General features: G+C 37.8%; 1 protein-coding gene and 1 pseudogene across 2 annotated transcripts in view; one reads left to right on the top strand and one right to left on the bottom strand.

Annotated features, from left to right (window-relative positions):
- On the top strand, positions 273-2,640 carry Vma21-ps (VMA21 vacuolar H+-ATPase homolog (S. cerevisiae), pseudogene; annotated as a pseudogene).
- Smc2 (structural maintenance of chromosomes 2) overlaps positions 9,227-19,022 on the bottom strand; it is a 49,145-nt gene continuing 39,349 nt past the window's right edge. For both annotated transcript variants that reach the window (NM_001301412.1, NM_008017.4), the window contains exons 23-25: positions 15,762-15,922; positions 13,405-13,552; positions 9,227-11,095 (exon numbers count right to left, since the gene is read on the bottom strand). In NM_001301412.1, the coding sequence (NP_001288341.1) occupies positions 10,937-11,095; positions 13,405-13,552; positions 15,762-15,922 (468 nt within the window). In that variant the 3' untranslated portion in view covers positions 9,227-10,936. The remainder of the gene's footprint in view (positions 11,096-13,404; positions 13,553-15,761; positions 15,923-19,022) is intronic.

Below are 19,022 nucleotides of genomic sequence, written 5' to 3'. Positions count from 1 at the left end.
AGTACCCAAGGAGCTGAAGGGGAGCTCTTGTCTCTAGCTGCATATGTATCAAAAGATGGCCTAGTCGGCCATCACTGGAAAGAGAGGCCCATTGGTCATGCAAACTTTATATGCCCCAGTACAGGGAAACGCCAGGGCCAAAAAGTGAAAGGGGTGGGTAGGGGAATTGGGGGGGGGGGAGTATGGGGGACTTTTGGGATAGCATTGGAAATGTAAATGAGGAAAATACCTAATAAAAATATTTTTAAAAATACATTTAAAAAAAGAGAGAGAGACTGTCACCCTGTTAGCGGCCGCTGAGCCTCCGCTAACTACCCAGCGCCTGCTGCTGCCCTCCTGACCACGCCATGGAGCGTCTTGATAAAGCAGCGCTGAATGCGCTGCAGCCTCCAAAGTTCAGAAATGAAAAGTCTTTAGCTGCAACCCTGAAGACACTGCTGTTCTTCACAGCTTTAATGATCACGGTTCCTATCGGCTTTTATTTTACAACGAAAGCTTATATATTTGAAGGTGCCCTTGGAATGTCTAATAGAGACAGCTATTTTTATGCCGCAATTGTTGCTGTTGTTGCTGTTCATGTGGTTCTGGCCCTGTTTGTCTATATGGCCTGGAATGAAGGCTCACGACAGTGGCGTGAAGGCAAACAGGATTAAAGTGAACATCACCTTTTGATAGCATGAAATTTATTTTTTAATATGTTACAAAGTTCCGGGGTATTAATAATAAATACATTTGTTTGAATAAAGTTGAAAGAACATGTTAAAATCAGTCTTAAAGAGTCAGTCACATTTGGCTAAATTTTGGCCCACCCAATAATATGGTTACTTTGAACTTTGAATCTCCATTTGCAAATGAAAATTTGGAAAAGTTGGAGAGGTACAGATGTATATGTTTCATGAGTTATCTCTTATCCTAGGGAGAATGTACATATCTTACAATAACAAAAATGATAGCAATGTGGCTTATACTTGCTTTTCAGTTTTATTTATTTTGGGTATATTAAGAAATACTTCATGAAGCAAATCTAAATTTCCTTTTTTACTGAAGGACTTCGCTGGAATTACCAGGCTCTTGGGTTTGAGATTCTACTTTCCTTAAAAGTTACTTACATTGTAGGCATTTTAGTTAATCTGACTTTTAAGTCAGTGAGGAAAGATTGCTCTCACATTCCATTATTTCATGGGGAAAGTCACTGAAACCACACTATTCATGCAAAAGGGTGTAGGGTTACTGAGGACAGCCAACGGGGCTGACTGCCAGCATTGTGAATATCACTCTATCATTGTGCCCTCATTTTGCTTTGAAATTAGGTTTCAGTTGCAAAGTTTATCGAAATTCCACTTAATGTGTTGTTCTAGGTTAAAATAGTTTTAGAATACCAAAATGTTCAGCATTTACAAATTGAGAGTCTATACAGGCTTGAAACATCACAATTCTTATGAGGTGTTCTTGAAGTTGTTTTGTCTATTAATCCTTTTTTTTTAATGACATCTCAGCTATATCCTGAGTATAAACTACGTTCTAAGATAATCCTTAGAGTCTGTTTTTGATTAGAACCCTGCGCCCGAAAAAAAGCCCAGTTCCCTTGGTACCTTCAGTCTCTGGTCAGACAGACCTTTTGGTACTGTGTATGTGTATAAAAACGCCGACCCCCAAATATTTATTTCTGATTAAAAGATAATATATTCTGGAAAATACATATAAAAATTTAAAAAGCAAAAAATTTCCCATAATGTTAACTACCTGCAGATTATCAGTAGTTTAGTTCACAACCCCTGTACAACTACACTAAAACCTTGTTTTAAATTTAGATCTTGTCAACTTCACCAAAGAGCTGTTTGCAGTTTTTCAGATGTGTGGTAATTGCCCATTGCCTTACAAAGTATATACTATCTTTATTATTTTAAAATTCCCATTACAATGTTTTCACCATAAAGAAATGTAAAAATTTGAGGTGATAACCTAGTTTAAATACTATATAACATGCATATCTCAAAACATTACATGACACCCATAGCATGTATGCTTCTTGTTTTTATATGTCAATTAAATTGAGTTGTAAAAATGAAAAAATTTCAAATACCTGTTACTGATAATCCTAATATAATAAATGGCCCCTGCTTAAATATTTGCCATTATTGATTTGTTGGTCTACTGTTATTTTCATGCTGTGGAACTAGACTAGAGAAATAGGTGATTGGATATAAAAATATGTGTTTGTGTTATGTTATTGTTATAAACAACAAGATTATTGTGATTTTAAAAAGATTGTTCTTAATTCTTAAATTTAACAGTTGTGTGTAGTTTAAATATATTTTAAAATGAGCATTCTAACAACAAGAGTCTTTATTTTGTAAACATCATAATACTAAAAAATATTTTGTTTTAGTTCCCTTATTAGGTGGCCTATTATATTTAGAATTGTCCACTCAGTTTCTTTTTATGTAATGCCAAGGCTTTTTTCTTGTACTTTAGGAATATTGTACTATTTGTAAAATATACTGTTGGATTATTTTGTTTTATTTCAAACGTTTGCTAGCTAATGGTACATGTCTTTTTAAAAGTATTTTACACAGGGATACATGTAAACACATGTAATTTTCCCTTGGCAATAAAGTACAATGTGTTTGACCATTAAAAAAAAAAAAGAAAGAAAAAGAAAAGAAAATTCCAGTGCTGGAATTTTCTAGCTCAAAAGCAACTCGAAAGAGTACACTGGAACTCTCTTCAGTACTTCATGAAATTTGACTTCTTCCTCTATTCAGTCCTCTCTCAACTTTTTTTTTTAACTCTTAAAAAGAACAACATTGAATTATGGCTGGCTTATAAGTTCAGAGGTTCAGTCCATTATCATCAAGGTAGGAACCTGGCAGCATCCAGGCAGGCATGGTGCAGGATGAGCTGTGAGTTCTACATCTTCACCTGGAGGCTGCTAGGAGGAGACTGGCTTCCAGGTAGCTCAGATGAGGGTCTTAAAGCCCACAACTGGGGTTGGGGATTTAGCTCAGTAGTAGAGCGCTTGCCTAGCAAGCGCAAGGCCCTGGGCTCGGGTCTCAGTTCTGAGAAAAAAAAAAAAAAAAAAAAAGCCCATACCCACAGTGGCATACCTACTCCATCCAACAGGGCCACACTTATACTCCCTGTGTGGAGCATATGCAAACCATTATATCCTGGTTAACATAGATAGATAGATAGATAGATAGATAGATAGATAGATAGATAGATAGATAGATAGATAGATAGAGAGATAGATAGATAGATAGATAGATAGGTAGGTAGGTAGGTAGGTAGGTAGGTAGGTAGGTAGATAGATAGATAGATAGATAGATAGATAGATAGGTAGGTAGGTAGGTAGGTAGGTAGGGAGGGAGGGAGGGAGGGAGGGAGGGAGGGAGAGAGAGAGAGAGAGAGAGAGGGAGAGAGAGAGAGAGAGAGAGAGAGAGAGAGAGAGAGAGAGAGAGAGAGAGAGATTTTCTTTATTTAAATTTCAAATGTCCCCTTTCCTAGTTTCTCCTCCAAACCTCCCTATCCCCTCCTTCCTACCCCTGTTCACTAACCCACCCACTCCTGCTTCCTGGCCCTGGCATTCCCATATACTGCCAGGGAACAGTGCCTTCACAGGAAACATAGAACCTTCACAGGACCAATGGCCTCTCCTCCCATTGATGACCGACTAGACCATCCTCTGCTACATATGCAGCTAAAGCCATGAGTCCCACCATGTGTTTTCTTTGGTTGGTGGTTTAGTCCCAGGGAGCTCTGGGGGTACTGGTTAGTTCATAATGTTGTTCCACCTATAGGGTTGCAGATCCCTTTAGCTCCTTGGGTACTTTCTCTAGCTCCTCCATTGGGGGCCCTGTGATCCAACCAATAGCTGATTGTGAGCATCCACTTCTGTGTTTGCTAGGCCCCGGCATAGTCTCACAATAAACAGCTAAATCAGGGTCTTTTCAGCAAAATCTTGCTAGTGTATGCAATGGTGTCAGCGTTTGGAGGCTGATTATGGGATGGATCCCTGGATATGGCAGTCTCTAGATGGTCCATCCTTTTGTCTCAGCTCCAAACTTTGTCTCTGTAACTCCTTCCATGGGTGTTTTGTTCCCAATTCTAAGAAGGGGCAAAGTGTCCACACTTTGGTCTTCGTTCTTGCGTTTCATGTGTTTCACAAATTGTATCTTATATCTTGGGTATTCTAAGTTTTTGGGCTAATATCCACTTATCAGTGAGTACATATCATTTGAGTTCTTCTGTGATTGGGTTACCTCACTCAGGATGATGCCCTCCAGGTCCATCCATTTGCCTAGGAATTTCATAAATTCATTTTTTTAATAGCTGAGTAGTACTCCATTGTGTAAATGTACCACATTTTTTGTATCCATTCCTCTGTTGAGGGGCATCTGGGTTCTTTCCAGCTTCTGGCTATTATAAATAAGGCTGCTATGAACATAGTGGAGCATGTGTCCTTCTTACCAGTTGGAGCATCTTCTGGATATATGCCCAGGAGAGGTATTGCTGGATCCTCCGGTAGTACTACGTCCAATTTTCTGAGGAACCGCCAGACTGATTTCCAGAGTGGTTGTACCAGCTTGCAATCCCACCAACAATGGAGGAGTGTTCCTCTTTCTCCACATCCTTGCCAGCATCTGCTGTCACCTTAATTTTTGATCTTAGCCATTCTGACTGGTGTGAGATGGAATCTCAGGGTTGTTTTGATGTGCATTTCCCTGATGATTAAGGATGCTGAACATTTTTTCAGGTGCTTCTCAGCCATTCGGTATTCCTCAGGTGAGAATTCTTTGTTTAGCTCTGAGCCCCATTGAAGACCAGATTTTCCCAATTCTCAGTGTGGCCTGACACTTTGAATGATGGTGTCCTTTGCCATACAGAAGTTTCTTGGCTTCATAAGTTTCTACCTATTGTTTTTCTTAGTGTCTGTGCTAATGGTGCTCTGTTCAGAAAGCCCTTTCTTGTGCCAGTAAGTTCCATGCTAGTCTCCACCTTCTCATCTATGAGACTCAGTGTAGCCAACCTTATATTAAGGTCTTTGATCCAGCTGAACTTGAGTTTCGTGCAGGGTGATAGGGTGGATCTAATTTGGACTAAATCTATAAATTTGGATTATTTTACATGCAGTCAGTCAATTTGACCAGCACCATTTGTTAATGCTTTCTTATTTCCAGTGTGTACCTCTGACTCTTTATTGAAAAGCAGGTGTGCAGATTCATGTCTAGGTCTAAGATTCAGCTTCATCAACATGACTGCTTTTGTGCCAATACCATCCTGTGATTACTCTAGCTTTACAGTACAACTTGAAATTGGAGATGTAGCTCCACTCAGCATTTATGACTGCTCTATCTATCCAGGGTTTTTGTATTTCTATATGAAGTTGAGAAATGACCTTTCATTAGCTGTAAAAAGCTGTGCTGGAATTTCTCTAGGGGTTGCACTGAATCTGTAGATTGCTTTAGGTATGGTAGACATTTTTCCTATATTAACCCTACCAATCCATGAGCATGGGGAGATCTCTCCATCTTCTGTTAGTTATTTTTTTTTTCAGCATCTGAAGGTTTTTATTTTACAAGTCTTTCACTTGCTTGGTTCGATACCCTAAAATATTTAATGATTTTTGGAGCTACTGTCAGAGATTTTGTTTTCCTTCTGTCTTTTCATTCTTTGTATATAGGAAGGCTACTGATTTTTATATTAATTTTGTATCCTGTTACATTGCTGAAAGTATTTGGCAGCTGTAGAGATTCCAGGTGGAAATTTTACAATGATTTCCTTCAGTTTTCTTATTGCTTTAGGTAAGAGTTCAAGTGCTCCGACGGATAGGATAAAATGGACAGCCTGTCTTCTTCCTGAGTCTAGTGGACTGACTTTGTCTCTCCATTTACGTCGATGTTGGCTAAGGGATTGCTGTAAACTGCCTTTGCTCTTTTGTTGTCCCTGTATCCCTAATCTCTCCAGAAATTTTTTTTGTCTTTCAATTTTTTTCATATGGTTCTATGTCAATCAATTTACATATGTTGACCCATCCCTGGATCTTTGGGATAAAGCCTACTTGATCATGTTGGATGGCCTTTTTGATGTGTTCTTTCAGTTTGCAAGTATTTTATTGAGAATTATTGCACCTGTCCATGAGGACAATTGGTCTTTGACGGGACTTTGTGGTTCTGGTGTCAGAGTAACTGGTTTTGTAAAAAGAATTAACAATGCTCCCTTTTTTTGTGAGATAATTTGAAGCATATTGGGACTTACACTTCTTTGAAAGTCTGTGCTGAAACCGTCTGGCCCTTCACTTTTTTGGGGGAGACTTTATTTTTACTGGGGATTATAGGTTAGTTTAATTGTCTGATCTTTACTTACCTTTGACATGTGGTATGCATTAAGAAAATTATTGATTTTGTTTAGATTTGCCAATTTTGTGGAGTACTGCTTTTTAAAGTTTGTCCTTATGATTCTCTGGATTTCTTCGGTATCTCAATATGTCCCCACCCCCATCGCTAATTTCGTTAATCTGGTTATTTTCTCTGTGCCTTTAATTTGGCTAAGGGTTTGTAAATCCCATTATTTTAATCAAAGAACTAACTATGTTACATTATTTGTATTGTTTGTTTCTATTTTACTGAGTTTAGCCCTGAGTTTATTTCTTGACATCATTTTTTTTTTTTTTTTTTTTTGGTGTTATTTGTTCTTTTTGTTTTAGAGCTTTCAGGTAATGTGTTACTAATATGAGGTCTCTAAAATTTATGTAGACACTTAGCATGATAAACTTCCTCTTAAAACTGCCTGTGTCCTATACTTGGCTTTGTTGTCTTTTTGTTTTCATTCAATTCTAAAGAGTTCTAAATTTCTTAATTTCTGTATTGATCCATTTTCCATTCAGTAGAGAGTTGTTCAGTTTCTCCGAGTTTGTAAGCCTTTTGTTGTGGATATCTAGCTTTAATCTATGGTGGTCAGACAGGATACAGGGTATTATTTCAATTTTCTTGTATCTGTTGAGACTTGCTTTGTGTCTTGACTGTGTGGTTATGTTTGGAGAGAGTTCTGTGAGGTGCTGAGAGAGGTATATTGTTTGGTGTGAAACGTTCTGTAATATTTTAGGTCCATTTGGTTTGTGACATTATTTAACTCTACCTATTGTTTTATTTTTGTCTTGATGACCTGTCTATAGGTGAAAGTGGGGGACTTCAGTACTCTGTGAAGGTCTCTATGTGATTTAAGCTGTGGTAGTGTTTCTTTTATGAATTTGGGTGCCCGTGTGTTTAGTGCATAGATGTTAAGAACTGTAATATCCTCTTGGTGGATAATTTTTTGTTTTTTGGGTTTTTTGTTGATTAGTATACAGTGTCTGTCACTCATCTTTTGATTAGTTTTGGTTTGAAGTCTATTTTGTCAGGCATTAAAATGGCTACATGGGCTTGATTCTTGGGTCCATTTTTAACTATAACTTGTTAGATGCAAATCCTCCCTACCATGCCAAGATACAATCTGAGGCAGAGATTCTTGGGAGCTTAACCAAAATGTGAAACAGACAGCAGTTGAAGACTCCTAACCAGTGACACTTCCAACATCTGTGGCAGTCACTCCTTAATCAAATCTACTCCTCTCCCAATCAAATTTATCTACAATCTACAAATAGTTTCCTAAAGGTCATAGCAAACCTTACTGAATAAACTCTGTAGAATACTGACAAACACCAGCCAGTAGCTGGTTTCCAAACCAAGGCTCTTTATACAAGCTGACCCAGTATCTCCGTTCTGGACAGCTGTCAGCACCACAATGAAGTACAACATCAACTCTGCGCCTCAGTACCCATGCTAGGAAGACTGGAAGCACAAATCTTGCTGACAGCTGCTCAGCTCACTGACCATTTAGGTATCTGGTACCTCTTCCCTGGTGGAGATTCTCCAGTGGTAGTACTCTTTTCAAGCCTGTCACCATTCCTCTATCTTCCCACATACTTCATTCTGCATACCTGTACTAATTTGGCCACTACTTCTGTTATAGTCTCTGTAACCAGACAAGCCACTCACCGTGGCCTATGAGTTTTGTTTTGTTTTGTTTTTTTTTTTTTTTTTTTTTTTTGCACATTTTTAACTTTAGGTCTTGTTTCCACACAAAGTACAAGGCCAACTGCAACATTTAAATCTACTCATTGACTTTTTCACTTGCCACCATCTTTCAGGGTGTTCAGACCTATGGTACTTTTATTGTAAACTTAATCCACAAGCAGCATTTTCATCTGTGACCTGAAATCGTGCTTTCTCCTCTTGTCTGTTAACTGGCTGAATGGGATTCCCCTCAAATCATGTGTTCGCGTAGGCGATAGTGGATTATCTGGGAACCCTGGCTCACTAAGGGATTTACAGCCAGCACCAACTTCATCTTAAAATGTATTGTTGCTCCCAAATGACTTAGTAGATCTGGTGAAACAGAGCTAAACAGGGGTTTTACGGCATATGATCATTTTATAAACCATGGTTAGAGGCTTCTCCTCTACAAGGGTCTGGTTAAGCAGTGTTTTTCAGAAGGTAGTGAAGTGGCTGCTGTAGATAGCATGGTAGGAAGGATCACCCGTCAATAAAACCTAATAGCCAGTAGAGTAAGGCAGGGTTAGAAGGTGCCATGTCCAGCAGAAAGAAAGTCAGGGGAGATTTTGAAGGACAGCAGAGAAGAAATCAGCCACATAGCTGACACAGGTTAGAATAAATGGAATAATAAGTTAAGAGCTAGTCAGGGACTGAGCCTAGCTCATGGCCTAGGCATTTATTAATGATATGAAGCCTCTGAATGGATATTCAGGAACTGGGACATGGTAGAAAAGTCCATGGATATACAGTATTAGGAAAATAAAAAAGGTATTTCCCCCAAATCTGATACTACTAAGTGATACTATGGGCAATTTATGTAACCTCTGTTCAGTTTCCTCAGTAACAGAATTCTGATAAAGATTACCTTATTGAGTTATGTGAGGACTAAGTAAGAAAATACATATAAACAAGAAGTGTTTGGCCGGGCGTGGTGGCGCATGCCTTTAATCCCAGCACTTGGGAGGCAGAGGCAGGCGGATTTCTGAGTTCGAGGCCAGCCTGGTCTACAGAGTGAGTTCCAGGACAGCCAGGGCTACACAGAGAAACCTTGTCTTGAAAAAAACCCAAAACCAAAAAAAAAAAAAACCCAAACCAAAACCAAACAAACAAACAAACAAACAAAAGAAATGTTTGGCTTAAGTTATTAATGTTAGTTAACCCACCTTCTTATGAATATATGAAAAGTCACTATTTAACAACTTTTCTATATTGAAATAAAAACTGTAGTACTACAAAAATTTAGCATGTCTCACAGAAATTTAATATATGCACAAAAATATGAGTGAAACTATATATAAAATACAAAAACAAAAGAAAACAAAACAGAAAGGCATACAAGGAAATAATTTATAGACAAAGGAAATCACACAAAATAGTCACTTATAAGCTTAAGACAGCAATTCAACGCTATTTTATAATTGCCTAATACAAAATATTAACAGCTGGCATTGACTAGATTGTGATCAAATTAGAATACCACTATTAGAGACAGGGTAAATAAACACAACTATTTTGACCAATAGTTTATAACCCCTTGGAAAACAAAACATTGTGTAGGTCCATTATCTGAGATTTCTACTATGCATCAGTCAGTATTTTCAGCCTACTGCCACTTCCCTCCAGATGAAATAATTTCCAAAATGTTCCAGGGTACAAATGACTTAAGGTCTATATAACACCACATATATAAGTTTGAGAAATGTCCAACTCAGGGCCTGTATGACACAACAAAGAAAGTAGAACATCAAGGAACTAAGGGTTAAGTATCAGGACGAAACATGGGCCCCATCTGTCCAATCCAATCAGATCACATTAGCGCTCTGAGGATTACGGGCATGAGGTGCTGATGTGGAAATGTACGTAGAGACAGTAAGAGCTGCAGGATCTCAGGGTGTGTACTGGGCCCCTCCTGCTTTCTAAAGGAGTTTTACCTTTGACCCAGACAAGCAGAAGGCACCAAGAATTTCATCAATCATGAAGCTTTGGAGGTTTTTTTGGTAGAGAAGACAGACTTAGTTACCTTTACCAGACTCTTATAAAATATACTTTTCATTTAATCTGCTAGGTCCTACATTCACCAAAAAATTATTGATTAGATTATGAGAAGTCTGATAGAAATCTTACAAAATATTACAGGACTGTAGATAGAATAATCCAAGTGTAATACTGTGTAATAACACATTTCTTCCCAAGCTCCTACTAAAATACTCAAAGCTAAAAAACACTCAAATTTCAAGCTTGTGGAGATCAATTATTAAACATACATAAACATGATAGTCCAACCTCACTAACGTGAAAGTCTCTCCAGATCCATTTCCCAGCCAAGGATCTGGCATGCTGTCTCCACAGGACTGACCTCAAGTAGCTCGGTGTATGCATAATTGCTATGTGTTCCCTTTAATGGTCCAGTGACTTTCTTTACAACTATTCTGTATCTGAATGATTTTATAAGCAAAAGAAAAGTCATTAATACTGTACTTAGAAATTAAACTAGTTAAAAGCTGACTGTCAGCTATATTTATCCTATAACTTCATCTGTTTCTTTGTATTTTGGGCATTTGCATACACAATTTACCAACTATATGTACCTCAGGTTCTTTAATACATACAAAAGATTTTTGTAAGAAAAAAATTGATGATATACATGCAATCACAACTACAATAATTGGACCATAATCACACTAGGTAAGAAAAGAGGAATCTGCAATTTTAAAAGTGCTAAAAAGAATTACATATGAAAATAATGTTAACATTATTATATAAACAACTTGGATCCCAAATTCTTGGAAGTTCATGTGTAAAAACGTCAAGGTGAGAAGTCTGTACTCTGAACTGGCATGCACTCAGTTGGGTTCTTTTCCTCTGGACTTTGCTTCCTTCGGAATCTTCCCAGCTTGACTCTGCGTAAATCTGGCTACTGTAGAAACACCATCCACAAACTTGGTTTTGAAGAGAACGTTTGCATTGTTGAACATACCTTCTTTGAGGGATACCACAATGAACTTAAGGAAAGAGAAAAAAGAAAAAAACATTAAAGAAAATATTCTTAAAGTTGTTCACTCTCTAAAGAGGATTTAAGAATTGAATGGAGCACAAAAACAAAAAAGTAAAAGCAGACCATGGGATGGGAAGGGGTGGTGGAGGCATAAGGAAAACAGCAAGAAAAATGGTAAACTGTGGTGGTGGTGTGTGTGTGTGTGTGTGTGTCTCTGTGTAAATATAAATGTTCCCATCTAGACTGACATAGAAGCTAAGGACTAACACACTAATAGTAGGCATATAAACATGAGAAGCTTCTGAGTTGATGGTCAGGATTTCCCAAGTACCTTGTAAAACACAAAGGCCATTACTATTGCCCCTGGTTACCTCCCAGAAGTGGAAGCTACACTACTGCTAAGGATACTATGAGCTTTGGACAAAGTATCTGCAGGCTACTTGCTGATTGATTCTGACCTGAAAGCCTCTTTCCTGAGGCTTAGCTTTTTCATGGTATCAGAAGGTGCCATGCAGTTTTCAAGGAGGGTAGTCAACCAATAATCCGACCCAGCACGGCAGTGATAACCCTACGGCATGTACATCCTGTCAGTCATCAACAGCTCTCTAATTATATTTATAGCCCAAATCATGTCTGGTGAGGAAACTTGGCCAACTACACAGGACTAATGAGGTCATGGATCTCTATCCGTCACTTTACTAAACTATCATAATTCCTAACTTATTCTAAATATTTACCCTTTGGATCACAGATGAATGTACCTCTCAATTCTTATCAAAGAAGCTTCTCCTAAAACCACAGGTGATCAAAGTGCAGAGAACAAGTGACTTCATGGTGCACAGTACTGACACACTTGTAATGCAACTCCTGCATCTAAGGGCCAGGCAATGTCAAAGAAGGGGCAGAAATGTTCTAAGAGCTAGAGAAACAGAAAATTCTGCTGTTTTGTCTCCTAGAAATGTCCAAGAAGCTACACCCATGAAGTCTCAATGACATGGCTGCCTAAACAAGATACAAATAAGGACAACAATAGACATGATTATATAGGAGAGAGAGATGTCATGGGAGCCCACTGCAGACAAAGAACTACAGGTAACTAAGGAAGAGCCTTCCCAATAGCTGGCTGTTTAACACCACGTGATGTGTGTGTGTGTGTGTGTGTCTGTCTGTCTGTCTGTCTGTGTGTCTGTCTGTGTGTATGTGTCTGTGTAAATATAAATTTTCCCACCTGGACTGACAATGCTTCCCTCTCCTAAGAGCACTCACATCCAAGTAACATTATATGGACCAAACAAGTTATACTTAGGAAAATACATATGTTTGTGATGTGTGTCTAACAAAAGAAGCCATGAATTTTAGAGAACAAGGTTGGGGGTTGAATGGGAGGACAGTTAAGGGGGAAAAGAAAATAATGTAATTGTATTTTAATTAAAAAAATTATCTGGAGGTCACTCTGTTCTCTCCTTAAACACATGACACCAAGAAAACGTACATTCTCATTTAACAACTGAAGACAGTTGTGGTACTATGTACCCAAATGAATAGCAATGTTCTTTTATCTTAGAAGTTTCTTAATTTTACCTTCAGTGTTTCATTACTTAAGGCTATTATTTCCCAGTAACTGAATTTTGTGGCTGGCATTCCCTATTTTATTGCTAGCTCTAATCATTTAGTGAAATAATTTTCTTTGTGATAAATTTAATAATACCAAAGAAGACTGCAAGTTTCTACAGTTTTATCCCTGTCCAAACATCACCTTCATATAATTAGGAAAGGCACCACTAAAAGCTGCCATAATAAACATGTAATCTAGAGTGAAGAGGATGAATACAGATCCTAGAACTCTGTAACAGTTTTATTCAACCATATTTGAAAGCTATGGCTCTTGTAGCAATACAAAAACAAAAAAACAAAAACAAACAAAAAAAACCAAACCCCAAACAAAAAACCCTCTTTTAGCTTTAAAGGATTTTTCTCTGTGTTTAGCCAACTCATTTTGTGCGACATTTTTTTGATGCTCTAAGTATATTCTTGAAGCAGTTGTGTTTGAGCGGCATTCTTGTGGCAAATAGCTAAAGGAAACAATTTTATCATCATTAAATCAATTTTAAGTTTTACTCCTTATCGTGCTAGAACCAATGTGTAAATGTCCAGTCCTTCATGTCCTTCAAGGGAGATTGATTTGCAAAGCACTGAGCTACAATCCCCAATCGCAAATATCTAACTTAATGATGATTACTAATAAAGTCTTACTTTCGTAAAACAAACAAAACCCTATTTTACTTCTACTGAGGGAGCTTTTGGAGAGGTCCTTACTTGAGAATGTGTGAAGTGAGTCCGCAGCATCTGCCCAATATTCTGGGTATGAGAAAGATCCAAGGCCGCATCCACCTCATCCAAGATATAAATTGGAGCAGGTTTGAAGAGGAGCATGGACAATATTAGTGAGAGAGCCACTAGAGACCTGGGAAAATGTTGGAGGAAATGAAGCCATAAACATTTACAAGACATTGGACCAAAAAACTATAGCAAATTTGCAATGTCCTTGGCATAATAAATAAATAGTAGACTCATCTTAAAGTCATAAAGATCCTAGGTTCTAAACTTCTCCTCACAAGTATATTATTTTCCTGTGACAACTTTAATACTCTCATTACATTTGGCATTTATACTAAAGATCAAGTTACCTTTTAAAAATAACTTTTTTACTTATATGTACTGGTGTTTTACCTGTATGTATGCTTGTATACTGCATGCCTGCCTGCTGTCCTCACACACCAGAAGAGGGTGTTATAACCCCTGCAACTGGAGTTATAGATGCTCGTGAGTCATTGTGTGGGTGCTGGCAATGAAATCTGTCTTCTAGAAAAGCAGCCAGTGCTGCTACCTAGGAGCTAGCTTTCCAGATAGCACCGGATCATACTACTTTATAAAAAGTGACATTGATCCCTACCGAAATTGCTAATTTAGAGCCTAGCGATCAGGTATGAGAGTGGCTATATATTTATTAAGGAAACAATATAAACTTAGTTATCCCCTTTAAAAAATTATATTATACATGTACCCATACATATATACTATATACACTATATACATGTGTGCTATACATGCATATATAGATAAATTATAAATATTTCTACTCAAAAGATGACAAACAACTTCATAAAAAAACCACAGGTATCAATATTTTTTATAATTTTCTGAGTTATGAATGTCTCTTGGTTTCTGTCAGAAAGTCTATTGGCTTCAATATGAATGTTTCTCTTAGACACAGAACTCTAGGTTGAGTCATTCAGCACATTCTAAATGTTCTGAAACTTCCAACTGGCAGTTTGGGATAAGAAGTCTAAAGTCTCAAGTCATTCTTACCTCTGCTGGTTTTATTGTTTGTTTTTTTTTGTTTTTGTTTTTTGCTGGCTGCCTCTGACATTTTTCTAATATACACATGGTTTTCCAGTAATCTTGTAAGTCCTGCTGTGTGTGTCTCTGAGCTTATCTTGCCAATAGCTCAAATGCTTGTGTCTACAGAATTCATCCTATGTGGGAGATCTGATGCCATTATTTCTTTTAAGTAGTTCTCTCTCCTGTTTTCCTCTAATTTTGGAACACTAATTTCATGTGTCAAAGGTTTTTTTTTTTTTTCCCTCTTCCTCAGTTTAGTAGAGATATGACTGGTCTAACAAGTTAATTCTTCATTTCATTAAAATCTTGTGAACTTTGTATTTTACTTATGTTTTATCTCTACACTCTCACTTCATTATTTTTTAAAGGGTTTTTATCTATTTGTTAGCATTTTTTAAATATAATTCTTAAAAAATAGTTACTCTAAATTTCACACTTATTAATCTCACTGGGTCAGTTTCCTTTAAAGAATAATTCTTCTCTAGGTCAACACTTCAAGTTGTCTCTTGCAAACTTATGAATATTACTATTTTAAAGTCGGTTTTGTTGTATAACCCAGACTGAGCTCAGAGTTGTATACCAAGAGAGACTCAAATTTGTGGCAGTCTTTTTTCCTTGGCCCTTGGAGTTCTGAGAATACAGAAATCAACCATCCCACCCAGTGTCTTGCAATTCTTATTAATTGTACACTAGTTTTAGTTGTATATTTTGTTATCTTTTTAAAGGAGGTAGTATTTTTTTGGCATAAAACTGATGTCAGGCCCACTGTTCAGTTTGTCTAAAACAGCGTTCACTTTAGGAACATGCAGACCTAACGTTAACTTCTCTGCTCTGTCCTCAAACTACAGTCCATGTGTCCTTCATGCAGTGAGGCTATTACATTCTAGTGGTTAACCCTTCATAACTGTTAAGAGAGAGAAACCTGGCTACACACAGGCCTGACATTTCCATTTTTCCTTTCAGGTACTCAGGGCCCTACATGGCTTGCTTGATTTTAAATGATTAACAAGTTGTTTTTCCTAGATTTTGTTTAGTTATCTGGCTTGGTTTTTTTGTTTGTAAACATTCAACTACATTCAACTCTTAGCTATGGTAGTTACTGTCTGCCAATTTAAACAAATATTTTAACCAAATCTGTAGTCCCATAATTGGGCTTCAGAAATTCCTCCTAGGCAGCCAACCAAACTAAAACTGAAACAGAATTACAGAGTAAATAAAATGATGAAATATAATAACCATGAGAAACTGTAAGTTGTAAGGGGATTACGTACCTCTGACCACCACTAAGCTCAGTTAGGTTTTCTTTCCACGTATTTCCTAAGGCAACCTTGAACTCCAGACCATCTAAAACTGTCTGCCCTTCTGGTGGTGCAAGCATAGCATTGGCACCAGGCAAAAGGGTAGAAAAAATAGAGCCAAAGTCTTTGTTCACCTAGATTAAAAAAATCATGTTACAACATCAGAATAGTTTCCAATTGTTAGGATATTTACATGCAACTCAATAGATCCACTGTGTTGTTGGGAAGAAAAGGTCTGGGGAAGCCATTTGACCTGTCACAGCAGGTACAAATGGGGTGATTCAATGCACATACATATACACCTGATCAGCATCTAGCCATCTGTCTTATGAATATGATCAATAACTTTTAGATTCCAGAAGACAAATATGAGTATACCACAGAGAAACCAGCACTGCCCCTTGTCAAACGCGTGTCTTCCAGGATTTAACAGCCATGTTCTCTAGGGAAATCTTCAGATTCAGGGGCAGACACAACATACACCAAGTAAATCTATTAAAACATCTCCTAGCTTTTCAAGCAGGACTTCTGAATATGGACATAACTAAGAGACACATTTTACCTTAGCCAAAGAAGTATATATGCCAATACCAATAGCTTTTCATTAAGTTTTGAACACAGTAAGTTAGTGTTCAAAGTTGAGATAATGAAGAAGGATGGCTGCCGTGCTGAATAGTCAGGAACCATCAGCAGCACTACAAGAACCCTGGAAATTAGCAAAGAGCAAACTCAACTTGCACAATCTGGGAACCACTGCGGGGCCTGTTCTACCATCCACTATTAACTTTTTATGTTTTATAGGAATACCCGAGTCAAGTTTCTGTATACGAGAAGATTGAGCTATAATTTTCTGTTTTCTTGAGAGTATGTGGGAGTCTTTCACAGGATTTGATATGATGGTTTGGCAACATTTCATCCTTTTGATTTTATAGAATAATTTAAGAAGCACTGGTATTAGTTCTTTAAAGATTTGGTGAGATTCAGCAGTGATTCCATCTGGTCATGGAATGATTCCAGATATTATGTAAGTAGTTATAGGTAGTCCATAAGTAACGTAAAGATGCAGCTTGAGACTAGCAGTCGTCCTGAATATGAACTCGAGAGCATATTACCTCAGCCAAAAAGCTCTAGTTATCGATCTCACCCCCAAAGCTCTTTATGCTAATATTAATAGCTTCTAATCAGTAGGCTACTGTTGGCTATGGAGAGAGGACTGATGACTTGGATGCTGAGTGTTAGACAGAGAGTAGTTGCACTGCACAATCTTGAGAACTGGGAAAGAGCAAAATGCAGTCGACAACTGTTAAGCAATACTTTATTATTTCTTCAGTTCTATTCTTGTTATATATTTAGTTGTTCATCTCATCTTGGTTTAATTTGGGTAGGTATGGTGGTTTGAATGAGACTAGATCCCATAGGCTCACATTAGGTCCTCAGCAGGACTGTTTGGAAGGGATAAGGAGGGATGTATGGCCTTGTTGGAGGAGAGGTATGTTATTGGAGGTTGGCTCTGAGGTTTCAAAAGCCCACCCATACCAGGCTGAGTCTCTCTGCTTCCTACCCGCATCTCAGGATATAAGCTTTTGGCTACTTGTCTACTGCCATGACTGCCTGGGCACCACTGTGCTTCCTAGCAGGATGAGCATTGAACCCTCTGGAACTGTAAGCCCCGACAGAACACTTCCTTTTATAAAGTGGCCTGTGTTTCTTCACAACAGAACTAAGGTCATGGGTATGAGTCTAGAAGTCCCTTTCTTTTAGTTTTCTAATTTAGAATATATTTTATTAAAATAGGCCCCGATGATTTTCTGATTCAAAAACCTATTAATCAAGACAAAGCTAGCCATCAAACCTTCCATGAGAAAAAAAGAAATCCTTTCTGAGGTAAAACAGACTACAGGATTTGTCAGCACCGAAATGGTCCTGCTTTAGATTCTCCACTAAAGGGACACTGAACACAATACATAAAACAAACACAAAACTTACAACACAGTAGAACACAGTAGACCAGATGCAAATAATATTTAAATAAGAGAAGACAATTCTACCAACACAGAAAATTACCAAACCACAAAGGTAACCAAGAGAGGAAGAAAGAAATGAAGAAGCTATGAAAAAGGAAATGTTTAATAGAATGAGGCCTATTCTGAATGTGGACGATACTGCCCAGACTGCGCAAACTATCTAATCCCTCCCTCCCTCCCTCCCTCCCTCCCTCCCTCCCTCCCTCCTTCCCTCCTTCCTTCCCTACCTTTCCCCCCATGCCTCCCTCTCTCCCTCCTTCCCTTCCTTCCTTCCTGACTCTTTCTCTCTCCTTTCTGACTATGGGAACAATGTGATCAGTGGCCTGCTACTCCTGCCTCAGGACTTCCCTGCTATGATGGAGCATACCCTGAAAATGTGAACCAAAATAACCCTTCTTTGTGTCACAGCAATGAGAAAAGTTAACTAATGCCTATATGAAGGGTAAAGCATTAGAAGGAAAGCGCCATTAGGAGCCTGGTAAGGATTCCTCAGGGAGGATTCCTCAGGGAGGGGACTAGAGAGAAGATGGCTAACAGGTGCAACTGTGCCTTTAGATGAGAGGACTACATTTTCCTGTTTTATAGCACAGGATGAAATATTGTTGACTGCAATTAATGGGTAAATTAAGATAGTTAGAAAACAAATATTAGATGTTTGAACTGAGTATGATGAATGTTTGTGTCTCATTATTACACAATACACATACCCTTTAAATATCTACAGTTACTATATGGCAATTAAAAAGGTAATTTTTTTAAGTCTTGCTATTTATTTTTCAGCGTCAATTTATAGAACTTGCAAATCACCATCATCATTATACTAAAACTAACTATACCAAACCTGTATTTTGGCATGGTAGCTTATTGAGATATATAGATTTGGAGTATAGAAATGTTTTGGAAATGGCAAGAAAAACAATGGATAGTAAAGCTGAGTCCTTAGAAGATTCTTATTTCTAACTACTATCAAAGTGCAATGTGCTGCTTTTAGTGTTAAGCAGTTGTGACGGGTGTCATCTCAAAGAGGAAAGAGATCAGATGATGTTCCCTTTGAAAGTAACAGTCATGATAGATGACAATGACACCAACTTATCTACGTCTTGCAGTAAAGTCAAAAAGACAAAGCGCATTTAAAAATGTCTACAAGGCTATAACTCAGGCTGCGAACATGTGCCCATTCAAGCTACACAGGGCTGCTATTACAGTGCAA

Source organism: Mus musculus, chromosome 4 (genome assembly GCF_000001635.26).
Source record: "Mus musculus strain C57BL/6J chromosome 4, GRCm38.p6 C57BL/6J".
NCBI lineage: Eukaryota > Metazoa > Chordata > Mammalia > Rodentia > Muridae > Mus > Mus musculus.
This window is presented reverse-complemented; position numbering and strand designations above follow the sequence as displayed.